Source organism: Harmonia axyridis, chromosome 2 (genome assembly GCF_914767665.1).
Source record: "Harmonia axyridis chromosome 2, icHarAxyr1.1, whole genome shotgun sequence".
Classification (NCBI taxonomy): domain Eukaryota; kingdom Metazoa; phylum Arthropoda; class Insecta; order Coleoptera; family Coccinellidae; genus Harmonia; species Harmonia axyridis.
Genome location: NC_059502.1, coordinates 48,898,341 through 48,915,010, shown reverse-complemented (window position 1 = coordinate 48,915,010; position 16,670 = coordinate 48,898,341). Strand labels below are relative to the sequence as shown.

Sequence of the window (16,670 nt, the reverse complement as noted above, 5' to 3'; positions counted from 1 at the left end):
CAAAAGTCAACTTTTGTCATAGAACTTGGTTTTCTTTTTAGAAATATTTTAGAGATGATTACAGACTATGAAATGACAATAATTTATTGACTTTTTGTTTTGATATAATATTTCTTTTTGATTTGTGTCTGGAGGAAACAGAAGATGAGCTCGAAAGTTGAAACAGTATTATACTCGGTATTTAATTTGTTTCTCTTCAAATTTATGCGTTTTATGAAAAAAAACTTGTTCATATCTTTTTCAGCAACTGCAACCTTGGAGTACGGTAGGTGCAACTCCTTGCGTTGAACAAGTAGCTGGAGCACCAATACCAACCAGAATTGGTGAATACTTCAAGACTCCCAGACCCCATCCATGGAGACCAACACTCGGATACGAAAACATCGAGCTTTCACCACTGTAAGGACTTATCAATTTATTGATATCGACTACAGTAAATTGACAATTCGGGGATATAGGGTTTGGTAGTCAAGCTCTATAAGATAGATCTTATAGAGCTTGAGTACGACACCCGATATCCCCGAATTGTAAGGACTTATTTTGAAATTTGTTATGCTTATAGGAACTTTTTATGAACTAATGACATTGCGCAATATTATAGGAATCCTAAGAGCAAAACACCAAGAAACTCCTGAGTTACTGGAGGAATTGCTCTCATTATAAAATATACATCTATAATTAATTTTTTATAACATGAGATCCAGAAATTGGCCAAACGCTATCAACAAATCATTACAGACCTTTCATATTTTTTGCATGATTTCTTTTTTTCTTCTACTTTAGTTAGGATTGATCTCTGTCCAAGACACCCTCTCAGTCTATCATTGGAGAAGTGACTCTGCTTTAACGCGGCTGCTCTCATAAACTCGCCAGAGCTGCATTAAAGTGTGGCGTGACACCCATAACGCCACCTCTCGAGCAAGCAGAGTCACTACAGAATTTATTGAATTATTTTATTGCTGACATCTTCTACACCTGAGGATTTTCTATTTTCAACTTTCTTATTGTTTCCTCCACTGTAACTTCTAAAGGTCCTGTTGCATTTCAATGGTGAAGTTCTCCCAATATTTATTCTTTAGTTCTTTGTTTGATTGGTTCACTTCATTTCTTACTGTATTGTATTTTACGCATTCGTCGTCGGTTTTCCTGTTTCTATATATCATATATGAAATTTGGTTTTCCTTTGCCAGCTGCCTAATATCTTCTGTAAACCAGGGTTTCTTGTTTTCACTTCCGTTTATATTGAATTTTCTCACTCTTATTGCTTCCATCGCACTTGTTTTTATGCACTGTCATCTTCATCTATGAATCTATCAATTTTATTATTTAGCTTCTCTCGGTATAATATGATGGTACTTTCTTTTTGTAGAATTAGATATTCTACTTTTATATGTATATTCAGGTGGTTTCTTTCATTTGTATTCTTACTTTTTGATGATATTTACACAAAGTTAATCTATGTTTCGTAGTGGCATTTGCAGAGGTTAGTACTCTCACGTCTAGGATCTCTTTTGGATATATGCTTCGGTTTGTAAACACGAAGTCTATATTTGAAGTTTGCTCCCTTGTATTGTTGAAGCGTATTCATATTGAGACTTGTGGTAGAAATAAGTATTATTGATGTGGAGCTCTAGCTCTGCACATGTTGTTATCAACATTTCATTTTTGTGGTTTGAGTCTTCTTCATTGAACCCCTGCATTACTCCCTGAATGGGTACACTTCCGATTCTTGGGATAAAATCGAATACTTTTCTTTTCTAGGTATTTTGTTGAGTGTGTCTTCAAGTTCAAAAAACCTCCCGTATGTCCCTTCTTTTATTCATATCAGGGGCATACGTGTTATGGTGTATAGATTTCCCTTTGCCATTCTGAGAGTTATCTGCAATATTCTAGCGTCAATGTATTTGAAGTTTTCCATTGCATTCTTGAGTTTCTTGTGGACTAAAATTCCCACTCCAGACTGTGTTTTTCGTGTCTTTCCTATCCGCAATTTTTTTTTCAGCAATCTCGGTTATTTTACAATTTTGGATAAAAGTTCTTCATGATTCGCAACCATTTTGAAATTATCCACTGCGTAAACTATCGAGTAAATCTCTCAAAAACAACTAGAAATTACATCATGTATGATACAAGCATAATAACAAATATTGTTTGGTAATAGTGTATAAGTAATTTTGAAAGAATTTTATGATCAGAAGTGAGTACTCTCATTGAAAGTAATATTAATATATTTTACAGGCCAAGTCAACCAGTGACGAATACTATCGTCGATCCATGTTACACTCCATATGGTATGGCCACGAGGCCATTGAAATTCCCTAACCTTGTAACAGGGTTTGACAGAAATCCAGCACATGCTGCAAGGGCAGCCTTATACACTCGATATACCCCTTTTGAGTGGACACAAAATAATTTGAAAAATTTCAATGAATCCGACACCAATCGGAATTATTCAGAAAGATTGAGAGGAGAGTTTATTCGAGTGATGAGGTGAGATAGCTCTAATACTATTAGGGAAGACAATGTTTTAAGCCATAATTAAATGGTTATTCTTGTAGGAATGACACTTCGACTTTATTTTATTGTATATTCAACGTGTACCTGGTTATTTTGATAGACTACATCTTTTCATCTCTTCAGTTACGAGCTCAATCAAACTTAATTTCGCTGTATCTGATGGTCAACAATCAGGACCACATATCACCTATTTAGTCGGTTCCCTAAAACTGACTGTGTAAGAAATAATTATCAAGTTCGAGCGATCACGAAACAACATAATCAAGTAGACATTGATGGCATGACTTCATACATAATATGAATTTATTTATGATTATTTTCTTGATTTTTACGCTCATGAAAAACTCGCATTATTCATAGCTTTTGTATTTTGTAAGTGTTTTTTCTGCACCGCTTTTGAAACCAGAAAGTTGGGACTGATATCCAGCACAAAGGGCCCTGTGACTTGTTGACTGCAATTTTACATTATTATTTTATATCATTATTGAATATTTCGTTGTCGCTCCAGTTTGTACGCGCGCAAATACACGCCCCCTTTTCTCTACAATTCTACTGAATAATCGGACACTAACCAATATTTCATATTAGTATAGGATCCCGATATAAAACGACCTTCACCGAGATGCTTATTTGATAAAACGTATTTTATATTTAATTTAACATGTCAATAAATATATCACATATGGGTTGCCTACCAAATTTTAGTCCAGAGTAGGTTTAATTAATAATTAAAAAAAAATTTTTTTTTCGAACATTGCACCGGTTTGCTTATTAGATAAATTCTATACCAATCGAAAGTATGAAGCCCATAGAATGTGCAAACGTTAGGTTGCCTATTTTTTTCCGGTCACAACTCAATGTTCACAAAATAGTTTGTGAAATTGTTTGAATTAATGATATCCAGCATGGTGGTATAGAGTTGGAGTCGAAGCCTTTTATTTTTTCTAAGAATTGCTCGCTGTCTTCTTTGGCAGGATAATTTTTCATAAAAATACGATATCTCGCATCATTCACACTGGTGCAGTTCATGATACCATACATACTAGCCGTAAATTCTTGAACGGTCTTCATTTTTTCATCAATGAAAATATCAGCAGCATCTGTTAATGATGCGAAAACTGATTGATATTTTTCATTTTTCGAAAATAGCTGAAAAGGTTTTACTTTTCCTTTATTATAAAATGCTGCCGTGTAATCGCAACCTGTAAATGCATGGAAGGCAGGAAGACTTTGGCATAATTTGATTCCTAACTTCAATGCTTTAACATCCATACATAAATTTTCACTATCCATCGAATCGAGCATATTTTTTGTAGGTTGAAAACGACAACAATCACCTATCTCTTTAAGTCCTTCTTTAGCATGTTATAATAATGCTATATTTTTTTTTAGAAATCTGTTTCTATTTTTTGTTTTGATGCGGTTAATAGCCGAAAATATTCTCTTGCATTTGGCATTCGAAATCTGAAATATGCAGCCACCCAAATTTGTCGATGAAATTCCAGTAAGACATATTTTTTTCCACTGAATAGAATACCAAATGTGAGATAATGGTATATTTTCAACGGAAGTTTACACACCATCTGTTTTCAATGAGACACCCTTCGTATGTATTACTATAACCTTCTTTTTTAGTAAAGATACTTTAGTATCACATAAAAAATATACACACATAAATAATTGATTGATTAAAAAAAAATTAAATAACTATTCCTCTATTTCAAAAATTATCTACTCCAAAATGATGCACGCATTACGAGTCTATCGCTATCCTTTTCATTTAGTGTCACATAAAAATATACACACATAAATATAATTAATTGATTAAAAAAAAAATTAAATAACTATTCATCTATTTTGATAATTATCTGCTCCAAAATGATGCACGCATATACGAGTCTATCGCTATCCTTTTCATTTCCAAGAAAAAATAGCATGCGCACTCTCTTTCTTTCACTGGACGGCCTTCAAACAGCTCCTATGCTGTGTCCTCACTCGCAGCAATATTCAACTTTTTAAAATTCGACAACCGGGATTCTGGACTGATTTTTCGCAGGCAACCCTATACCACCGTGTTCATAATGAAATAATCTTTAATTTTATTGATTTTGATTAAATAGTCAGACCGTTGCAAAATGCTAGTATAGATTGACCTGTTTATACCTGGCAACCCGAGAGTTGTGACCGGAAAAAAATAGGCAACCTAACGTTTGCACTTTCGATTGGTATAAAATTTATCTAATAAGCAAACCGGTGCAATGTTCGAAAAAAAATTTTTTTTTCAATTATTAATTAAACCTACTCTGGACTAAAATTTGTTAGGCAACCCATATGTGATATATTTATTGACATGTTAAATCAAATATAAAATACGTTTTATCAAATAAGCATCTCGGTGAAGGTTGTTTTATATCTGGATCTTAGACTATATATCAGTATTGTCATCTGTATTGGGTAGAATCTTTTATGAATATGTATAATTTAACTTAAAAAATATTAATATCTACTTATTATTTTAAAATTTCAGTTTTTTAAATCACTATCAATACTACATTGCGTCACTTAACCTTCAATTTCTAGACATAGATTATGGAATTATGGTACTAACGGAAAAAAAAGTGGTATGACTGGCGGTACCATATACGTGCGCCAGGCCCGGAATTTATTGAGTGACCTGTTAAAATCAACCTGAAAATATTTTAATAAATGACAAAAAATAGAAATAATACATCCAGACGTATGGATATGAATGATTGTACTGGCTTACTATTTCAATGAATAACAGATATTTTGTTCAAGAGAAACTGATGAGAAAACCTTAGCTGGACAAAGGGAGTCTGGAAGAAGGTTGGGAGAAAGGATAACAGACACTACTTTCTGGAGGAACGAAGTAAGAACTGAATTGGAGAAACTGTTAACAGAGTCGGCACTCCTTCAGGATTCCAGGAGAAGTATTCAAAAGGCTATGAATGATATTGAAGGACCTTTGCATATCGCTCAGGAATGCTTATATCAGAGGGAAAACAGATTAGGTATATCATTGAGAAAATGGATATCAATAGATCAAATATTCCTTTATATTTGTATTTTCGACTTGAGAAGTAATTAGTTTCTACAATGTTTTTTCTATTGATTATTGGCGACGTCCATGTTTCCACTCTGAAAAAGATTTAATCAAAATTGACGAAATTTAATCCGATGAAAATACGAGCCGTGAAAAAGATTCACACGAGATTCGAAACGTTGGCGATGATTAAAAAGAGATTGAATTGAAGTTGTCCAAATTAGAGCTGGGACTTTTCGCCATTTTGTATTCGAATATTCATTCTTAAATTTATTCGATTATTCGAATAATTCATTCAAACAATTATTCATGCTTGATTATTCATGAGCAGTCATGAATATTCAACGAGTTTTCATTGATTATTCAATGAATATTCAGTGATTAATCAATGACTATTCAGTCAATATTTAGTGATGACTCATGTTTTAACGAACCAATAAAATCCACGCGTCTTGAATTTACCCTTGGCGACGTGGTATAATCGTTTTGGTGTTTCGCCTCTCACCATATTGCGATCGTTTCCACAGTAATGCCCGCCACTCACGAAGCGTTTCTTCCAGCGTTTGGCAGCTAGCGTCGAAGAGATTCCAGTCGGGCAGTCAAGTTCATACTCTGATTTACAGTCGTACGGCCGTGTCCCGAGCTGTCTGACTGGAATCTGTTCGACGCTAGCTACCAAACGCTCGAGAACAACGCTTCGTGAGTGGCAGGCATAACGTAGGTAATTGGACGTTCGCCAAAAAAAAAAAAGTCAAGCGCGGTGAAATGTCATTGAATTTTGGAAAATGCAGCGCTACGATTATAGTTCTATTAATAAATAAGAAATTAAAAATTTCATTTATATTTTGATTATACGAACCTCTTCACTCGACGTATTTCGCGAAACACCACTCGTGACATACACTCGTGACTCGGTGTATAATCGAATATTTTCTATGCTCTTATGATATTATAATTGTTTATTAAGTGAATATTAAGTAAATATTCAATAATTATTAACTTATTATAATATTCTACTCAAAAAACCTAGCCACCGATGTATGGACTAGATCTTCGTTGATATCTAGCAAAGAATATGCATAAATATTTAACAGATCTATTTAATGAACAGGTAATACTGAACAAAGTTTACTATTATCTGATGCATAAAATGCAAAAACTTTCGTTATTCTTGGAAAGTCGGGAGTACTCTGGTTTTACCGACAAAATTGTCATATTTTTATAATCAAATTGTTGTTTGGTAAATGCAGAAATTATTTTTTTCGGCAACCGTCCGGGAAGTGCTTACTTCCCGGACGCTTTTTCTCTGAGAAAGTAGCATTTCCCGGCCTAGTCCGGAAAGTACGTACTTCCCGGACTAGGCCGGAAAAGAATCATAGAATCCATAGCAACCGAGATAACAGCTGACAGTTCATATGAAATTAGTTGTCAAAAATTTGCATGTTTTTTTATCGCAATCGCTATAAAAAATGGAAAGCAGCAGCGATAGTATTATTTTACATGGTTGCCGAAAAAATATTGTACGCAACACGCCCGAAAATGGTTTTTTTGGACTCACAGACTTCCAGGACTCGCTTACGCTCGTCCTGGAATTTTGTCTATTCGTCCAAAAAAACCCTATTTTCCGGACTTGTTACGTAAATTACTATTATCACATGACAACGTACAAAATACAATAGATCCTTAAATAGACGCAGTAAAACCTTCGCTGGGACAATACAATCTACATAGACCCATAACAGGTCTATAGGTGCAAAAAGAATGATCAAGGGGATTCTGAGATCATTAAATCCTTCAAGAATACATTTCGAGTTCAATTATACGAAATTTTCAAAAAACTTTGTTTTCTGATTCAGTTTCATTAGGAAAGGATGTTACTCCAGTTGATGTGTGTACATTTTAAGACCTTAGATTTAAAAGAAAGAAAGATTCGTCGGTTCGCAATTCAGAATCAAACAATATTTTACCACTGAAACAGAGCAATGTCTAGAAATGACAATGCGTATGGAATAGGAAAGCAAGGTTTCAAATGAAAAAACTAAGACGGCATTAGATTTCGAATGTAGAATCTTATATTATTATTATTAGAACTCATTATTGCTAAATTCATGTTAGAATCTTATATTCCATTATTATATTTTTTCATTGATGATATCCCAATTCTATTGATTTTTCTTTGGATGAATACCAGTTTCTACTATTAAATGAATAATTTCAATTCAATTGTATCTATCAATTTCAGTATATGTGATTTCCAGTAATTTTAATATCAATAAAACGATTTGTCCGTAGTAAATCACAAAACCTTGTTTCAATCATTCCTGAATAGTGAGTCAAGTGGTCATTCAAACTTTCATTCGTAACTTCACAAATGATTCATAAATATCCAACTACTCACTGAATAGAAAACTATTCACTGAATAGAAAACTATTCACTGAATAATCAGTGAATACTCAAATATTCACTGATTATTCATGAATAGCAAAGTAGTCATTGATTATTCAACTATTCAGTGAATACTCGACTATTCACTGATTATTCATGAATAGAAAAGTAGTCATTGATTATTCAACTATTCACTGAATATTCGACTTATCAGTGAATATTCATGATTATTCGAATAATGCAAAATGCAATTATTCGAATAATTATTCACTGAATATTCGAATATTCAAATCATTCATTCATCATTCCCAGCCCTAGTCCAAATCCCTGTAGTAAAGTTTTTTTTTTATTTTGAGTATTCGTTTCATGTAGGTACAGATCACTATAAAGTGATCTGTACTTGTAGGTACAGACGTCTTGACGAAATGAAATCATTTTTTTTCCATGTCTACAGCGAAAAAAAAATTTCACCCGAAATTGATGAAACTTCTCACGATTATACTTTTTTTTATACCTAACACGAATATGAAAACAGAATCGAAAAATGTTTCGATTTATTTAGATTTATTCTCTTTGTATCCATAATCCTCGATAAATAAATAAATTTACGGTTCCTTTTCTTCAGGTACCGATCTTGTGCACGACGATCCCGAACAATCTCTCTTGACCGAAATTGAAATATACAGAAATTCTCTGGACAAACTTAAATGCCTTTTCAATAAGATGGAGGATCAAATGAGGAATAACAGAGCTGCACAGCATGAACTTGAGCTGGACGTGGTCAGCAAAGAATCCGCTCTCGGAATCGACAACATGTGCCATCAATTGAACAATTTTTCGAAGGGTATTAGTTATTACGGTGGCATAGAAAAATATGATCCCACGTGAGTACCAATGAGCCAACTAGGAATCATTATGCTTTTGAACGAAGGTGAAGATTCAAATATTGTGTAGGTAATATGGGCCCTAGATCTCTTGATTGAGTTATATCGGGTGTCCCAAGGTGAGTGGCCAATTAGATTATTATGGAAACTATTGATGGTAAAGATTTCAAATTTTGTGGATAGATATTTGGCCATGTAAGGTACATTTTTAAAATAATTTCACATTTCCAGTGTTGCCGGATGTACGACAATTTGGCAACAACTTTGTTATTTCAAATGGGACATCCGGTATTTCTATTTTTTTTATGATACTCCATAAAATATTAAATCTATTCACTCTTACTTTTCCATACCTATCTTTAACGGTTTTTGAGTTATTAATTATTTTTCGAAATTTTAGATCAAATTGGCGTATTACGAAAATGACTCTAGTTCGCTCAATATTTGATATTTAAGTCAGAAATTTTGCAAGTCGTTAGATATTGATCTGATCTGTGTCACTGCTTTTGAATTATGGTTGTCAATAATACAGGACGGACCAAAAAAAATCATCATTTGCCAAGTTACAAAATTGTGAAAAAGTCTATTTTTTCAAATTAGACACCTAGTATATTTTACAATTTTTGGAATCAGTTCAACACACTCTACAATTTTTCTATTCACGTCCCTATACCTATCTCAACTGGATTCCGAGTTATATGCGTTCATTAGATTTCACATTGATTCAATAAGCGTTAATTTCTTTTGTATTGTTATTTTCTCTATGTCGTTCATAGATCGATATATCAATGAATCAGTTCAATCCATAAATGTCAAAATAAACAATTATTGCCTAACAGGTTTTTTGTTTCTAGGTTTTTCTATAAATAATGGCTCAAGAAAGATATACACATATAACGCATATAACTCGGAATCCAGTTGAGATAGGTATAGGGACGTGAATAGAAAAATTGTAGAGTGTGTTGTACTGATTCCAAAAATTGTAAAATATACTAGGTGTCTAATTTGAAAAAATAGACTTTTTCACAATTTTGTAACTTGGCAAATGATGATTTTTTTTGGTCCGTCCTGTATTATTGACAACCATAATTCAAAAGCAGTGACACAGATCAGATCAATATCTAACGACTTGCAAAATTTCTGACTTAAATATCAAATATTGAGCGAACTAGAGTCATTCTCGTAATACGCCAATTTGATCTAAAATTTCGAAAAATAATTAATAACTCAAAAACCGTTAAAGATAGGTATGGAAAAGTGAGAGTGAATAGATTTAATATTTTATGGAGTATCATAAAAAAAATAGAAATACCGGATGTCCTATTCAAAATAACAAAGTTGTTGCCAAATTGTCGTACATCCGGCAACACTGGAAATGTGAAATTATTTTAAAAATGTACCTTACATGGCCAAATATCTATCCACAAAATTTGAAATCTTTACCATCAATAGTTTCCATAATAATCTAATAGGCCACTCACCTTGGGACACCCGATATATGGATCAACTAGCTAGAGCTCATAGGATTAAGTTTCAGCAACTCCACATTACTTTCAGATAAACATAAATTTAATCCGTCCGAATTCCGACTCCTTCCTAATTTGGTGGTGTCGGGATGTTTCCGACCTGAACATGATTCAACTTCCTCAGATTAGATCTTATGATTGGTGCCCAGACTTCCTTGATCTGCAGAAACGGCATGCTTATAGAATTCGGAGAGATGGCCATGAAGGCTGCTTCTTTGAGTTTCCTCCGTCTTGATCTTTCTTGCTTTGATATTATGGAAGCTTCATCTCATTTGATCCTTTGTTCCTCATCCCGAGCATGTTGGACTAGCCTGAATTCATCTGTTTCTCCCAGTCGAGCTAGTTTTAGGTTCTCTTTGACTCTTGTGTTCAGGGGCGTTTGGTCTCTCTGCTGCACTCGCATGGTATTTCATATACGCAATTTTTCGTTGTTTGTGTTATGTATATGTAAAGATAAAGAAAACTCTGTATGTCATAAATGTCATAGAAATGTCACAAGGGACGCCTGAACGTCCGACGTTACTTATTCACTACTTGATGGTAGACATATTAAGTCAGTTGAGGACAAAATAATAAAGTAATCTTAAATTAAATGATGAGCTTCATTTAACAGTTTGATTTGCGTTGTCAGGTTTCACCTTAGTTAGGTTAACCCTGACAGTGTTTTTCGTTTGGAATGCTGTTCTCTCACCGTATCTGTTACCAATTCTTCTCAGTTTTTGTGATAACCCTTTCACAAATGGGATGACCGTGGTTATCGTTTCTGTTGATTCGGTTCGTGTTTCTGGTCGGGGTTCTGTGTTATCCCTTGTTATTCTGGCGATTTCTAGTATCTTCTAGAGGTAGCCGTTCTTCTCGATAATTTTTGTGATCTTGGATATTGTCGAATTCCTCTTTCTAATCGTCCAGACTAGAGCAAACTTAAATTGCTCTGTCAAAGAGGCACCTGGCTACTCCCAATTTGGTGTTGAGGTTATGGTTAGACTCGAAGTGACGATACTGACCTGTGTTTGTTGGCTTCCTGTAGATCGTGGTTCGAGGAATTCCTTTCTGTTTGTGTACAACCAACCGCACAGATGATGGAAACAGCCTAAATAACTATCTAACATATATTTCCCTAGTTGTTATATGAACATGTGTTCAAATAATCACTTTCGGCAAGCAAGAAGTTCCTGAACAAGATCTGATATTATTTGAGGTTGATGGATTCATCAAATTCATAAAGCAATTAATAGAATTCTAATTATTTTTTAGATATAACCTAACATCGCCGGTAAGGTTGATTCAATTACTTAGTTGTTATCACTACTAGAACTGAGGGAATGGAGTTTTATTTGTGGGGAATGAATGTACTTATTGATTTTAATAATTATTTTGGTAAGTTTTGGAATTATATTATTATCCCTGACTTATGCCTATACGCGTATGAGAGAAAACTCCCCTCACCGTCGGCTTTCTCACTCCCCACTAAAAGGAACATTCACTCAATCCCAGATATTTAAAATATCAAAAGAACAGAGGTCGGTCGTGTCCGGTCCTTGTGGTCTCCCTGGTTCTCGTAGAACTTCTGGTCCTCTTCCACGCGATCCCGCCGATCCTTGGACCTAGTATTGTCTAATTCGTTGGACACTCGTATCGGCATCGATCGTCAGTAATAGTTCGATCCTTTATGATATGTTTGCAATAATTTCTCGTGGAGATCACTTGATCTTAGAATCCATTTTTTTCCAAGCAAATAATTGTAATAACTTAGTTGATAGAGTACTGTTCTAATTGTACATAATTTTAAATTTCTGAAAATTTTGGTTTCATTCAACTCATCCGTGATAAAATGATACAACCAGAACGGCCATGGTTTGCCACCCCTCGTTTTGATTCTGGGTACGCCCTTGAGAATTTTATATATTATTTTGATAGATAGGAAATTGCACATATAAATAAACAACAAAAAATCTAGAAATAAAAAATCACATTGCATAATTATTCACAGTGTAAGTACGCAACTGACCTGGGCAGAGAATAGCAACAGTATGGTGCAAAGATCGCAAGAAGAAAGACGGAAATCATCGCAAATGAGGTCGGATGTGGAGAATCTTGTAAACGGAGTAGCTATCGAAATTTGGGACGCTTGGAGTAGAACAAACAACGCCATGGCGAGAAGAGCTGCTGAAACTTTAGAGGCTAAGAGCAAATTGCAGATGCATTTGCACAAGGTAAAACATGGTTTTGCAAATTCTATAGTTTTTTTGATCGAAATCTCGTGCTCATTGCTCATTGGATAAGTACTATGATCTAGCAGAATATCGAAAAAAAATCCAGTGACGACATAGTCGACCAAATTTAAATCTTGCTTGTAAATGTATAATAACGATTTCAAGCTTAATGCTTGCCCCTTTACAGGGGCTTTTTAAATAATCATTGCCCGGTACTTTTTCATGACTAATTTTTATATCGAAAGTTGTATAGCACCATTGAGTTTTAAAATAACAAGAGGTACAGCCCAGATAAAAGGGAAATGCATAGACCTATAATAACATGTTATTATAGGTTTATGGGAAAATGTTTGAACCCCGCTTCTAGCGATGTTTAAGACCGGCTGTGGAAATGTAGGATACAGAGTCGACGTTAGGGGTGAAACAGTGAAGCGATTGTTTCAGGTGATGTTTTTTGTTGGGGGGGGGGAAGTGTATGTTTATTGATACTTTTTCAGCAAGGGCGCCAAAAATTCGTAGGATATTTACACCCAGTTTCAGGAACATTAATTAAAATTTAATGCAGTCATTAAAATTTTAATCCTTCAGTAGGAGCCTATTGTTGTATACCTGTACCGTTTAATGGAGGATTAAAATTTCAGCCGCATTACATTTTAATGAACTTTCCTGCAATTGGGTGTTTGGGAAAAGACTAGACATTTAAAAATGATCATAACACAATAATTATGATATTCTGTATTTTGTTATATGGAACACGAAAGAATGGGGCGTTAAAAAGTGTAAGTTTGTTCATGAAATAACGAGCGTTCATTAAAATTCGTGGTTAAGAGTGCTGTGGAGTAATTTGAGTGGATTTCCTGTGATTACAAGTAGCGCTTAGCTTGTACCATATATAGTTCCCAGATTCAATAAATGTAAACAAATGATGATATGGTACGAGCTAAGCGCTACTTGTAATTACAGAATATCCACTCTAATTTCTCCACGGCACTCTTGACCACGAATTTTACTGAACGCTCGTTACAATCTCACTTACTTGCTATGACAATTTTTACTATCGAGATACAGATAACATGAATTCCCCCCATCATTTCTGAATTGGCTTCACGTTACCCTATACATATACAGGGTGGCCATTTGAAAACGAAACAGACGAGATTACAGACGAAATAAAGTTTTTCGATAGAAATGCTCGGACAGGTCGATTTCTGTTTCGAGGGGGACAACTTAAGATGTAGGTTACGGACGCATAGCGCTTCAACCCCTGCTGCTACAACCCCCACCCCCAATTTTTGAATAGGGAAGATGGGGTGAGTGATACCTCATTTGAAAGGTATTCTTATACTGATTTCAGCACAGTAATTGTTTTTTCATTTTATGCATTAGTTCTCGAAATATTCATGCGTTAGTTAGTTAGGAAGGAAGCCACAGTCATGATTGTTTTGAAGCTCAAAATGTCGATTTTTCACAAAACACTACAAGTTCCATGAAAACACCACTTCATTTCCAAATACTTAGTTAAGAATATTTCGAGAACTAATGCATAAAATGAAAAAACAATTACTGTGCCGAAATCAGTATAAAAATACCTTTCAAATGAGGTATCACTCACCCCATCTTCCTATTCAAAATTTGGGGGTGGGGGTTGTAGTAGCAAGGGTTGAAGCGCTATGCGTCCGTAACCTACATCTTAAGTTGTCCCTCTCGAAACAGAAATCGACCTGTCCGAGCATTTCTATCGAAAAACTTTATTTCGTCTGTAATCTCGTCTGTTTCGTTTTCAAATGACCACCCTGTATAACCATTAACTTGTACCTCTTGAAAATATTCCGTGAATATTATTTCAGATACAACAGGAAATATTCGTCATTGAGAAGAATATTGAGCTATTGAAAAAAGCTATCCAAGACAAATCGAATCCTATGAAAGTAGCTCATACAAGATTAGAAGCCAGAACTCACCGAAAGCAGATAGAATTATGCAGAGACATTGCACAAGACAGGTAAGTTACAACTGAAAATGACCAACATCAATCTTCTTATTTTACAAAAACTAGCCCAAGGCTGTATTTCCCGTATTTTCATTAGTCTTACGATGGGTTTCATAAAACTTTTATTGCCCGATCAACTCGTTGATTGTAGTTTGAAATCTACGGAAGTGTCAAAAATGAACTGAAATTGAAGAAATGAATGATTTTTTTCTTGGTAAATAAACTTCATTATTATTATTATTATTTGATCGAGTATCTCCATGATAAAGGTTTTATGAAACTAACCATGTTTATTTTTATGGAAATGATTTAGATCAATTGAGTAAATTAGGAATAAAAATGACAAGATTTGAGCAATCAGAAAAAGATTTACCTGATATCTCATTTTTTGCCTCCTTGTAATTAATCAATCCAAATAAATCTTTCTCGAATACAATAATAATTTCACCTACTTCCTTTCAGATTAGTATCGGAAGTAAAAGATCTACAAAACAGCATTGAATATCTCAACATGAAACTGCAAGAAGCTGAAGCCCAACACCAACAGTTGCTGAAGTCCAGAGCTAACTTGGAGTCAGACTTACATAACAAAGTGAATACATTGTTCATCGATCGAGAAAAATGCATGGGGATGCGGCGATCTTTCCCCATCACTGCAACAATCAAGTATTAACAGTTTCTACTTCATTTCATCACGTACTCATCTTCCTTTGCATGGAATGAACCCGATTTTCATCGATCGAATGCAATAAAAAATTAATAGAATTCTTTATTTTTTCGCAAGATTTTAGTTTTATTGATGCAAGCTTCATAAATTTATCAAACAATCATAATAAATCACAGATTTATTTACAGAATTCAGACTTCACAATCTTGAAAGGCTTGAATTCACAAAACAGCAGGTAATCAAAAAAATTCGTGCACCTTTGAAGAGAAATTATAAAAATTTATGATGAAAAAGTAATACAGACAATACAGTCAACATTTCATCAACGTATGAGATAACAACAATTTTTCCTTACCGGAATAGGAGTCTTTCATACCTCTGAACCGTGTACAAAGAAGTCAAATAGAAGATGTAGAAAAAAGAAATCCATTATTTTTGCATGAAAAACAACTTGTTTCAAACAAGGCTCTAATAACCATACTTAAAATGATCCGATTTAGGTCAAAAATGCGCCGGTTCGTTCGAAAACTTGTTGCCATTTTAAAGGTAATGTTATTATGCCTCTCTCATATTGGGCTCGTACCTATAGGCAAAAAATTGAGATAGTCGATTTTCTCAAGCCTCTGTTTTCACCAGCAAAATTGTTCGCCATGGACAGAAACATATGGAAATCACTTGATGCCATGTCCGGAGTATAAGGTGGATGCATGAGAACCTCATAACCAAGCTCCCGGAGTTTCTGGCAAGTCACTATCGATGTGTGTGGCCTGGCATTGTCCTAATGGACACAATTACTGTCCTATTGGCCAAAGCTGGCCGCTTCTGGGCGATTGCTCCCTTCAGACGCAGACGGTCCAAATGTTGACAGAACAGTTCCGAGTTGAGAATTGTGCCGTAGGGGAACAGCTCATAGTTGATAATTTCCTGCGAATTCCACCAAACACACATCAAAACCTTCCTGGTCGTCAATCCTGGCTTGGCCACTGTTTCCGCCTGCTCACCACGACCGTTTTCGCTTGACGTTGTCGTAAGCGATCCACTTTTCATCACTAGTCACCGAAGGCTTCAGGAATGTATCGATTTTGTTGCGATTCAGTAGCGATTCGCAGATGAAAATTCGGTGCATGAAGTTTTTTGCGTTAACTTGTGTGGTATAATATATCCAAAGTTACTTGGAGGAAGCTGAATATTTTGATTATTCAAGGGTTGTCCAAGTTTCCAGAAATTCCTTCGGGGCCAGTGAATTTATTGCCTAACAATACTTTCAAATAAACCCCGGTATTTATCGGATCGCGGTATCCACTTCAAATGGACATCTATGGCCAAGCAGTTTTATGGACTATTTCAAGTGATTTTGGATATACTATACCCAAACATCGAGCTTCTTCTTGAGTCCAGCGTTATGCAAATAGTTCCAAATGGT

General features: G+C 34.7%; 1 protein-coding gene across 1 annotated transcript; it reads left to right on the top strand.

Moving 5' to 3' along the window:
* The first annotated feature begins 23 nt into the window (after positions 1-23).
* Positions 24-15,362, top strand: LOC123672554 (tektin-3-like). The gene is made up of 8 exons (XM_045606695.1): positions 24-177; positions 245-399; positions 2,239-2,490; positions 5,317-5,549; positions 8,593-8,851; positions 12,368-12,590; positions 14,438-14,592; positions 15,043-15,362. Exons 1-8 carry the CDS (start codon positions 145-147, stop codon positions 15,251-15,253), a joined length of 1,521 nt encoding a protein of 506 aa, XP_045462651.1. The 5' UTR covers positions 24-144; the 3' UTR covers positions 15,254-15,362.
* The last annotated feature ends 1,308 nt before the right edge of the window (positions 15,363-16,670 follow it).

What these genes read in the sequence shown, in the direction of transcription:
- LOC123672554 (XM_045606695.1), top strand. Translation starts at nt 145, where the DNA reads ATGAGCTCGAAAGTTGAAACAGTATTATACTCG. An exon ending in AACATCGAGCTTTCACCACT is followed by an intron (nt 400 to 2,238) that starts GTAAGGACTTAT and finishes TATATTTTACAG; the next exon opens with GCCAAGTCAACCAGTGACGA. An exon ending in AGAGACATTGCACAAGACAG is followed by an intron (nt 14,593 to 15,042) that starts GTAAGTTACAAC and finishes ACTTCCTTTCAG; the next exon opens with ATTAGTATCGGAAGTAAAAG.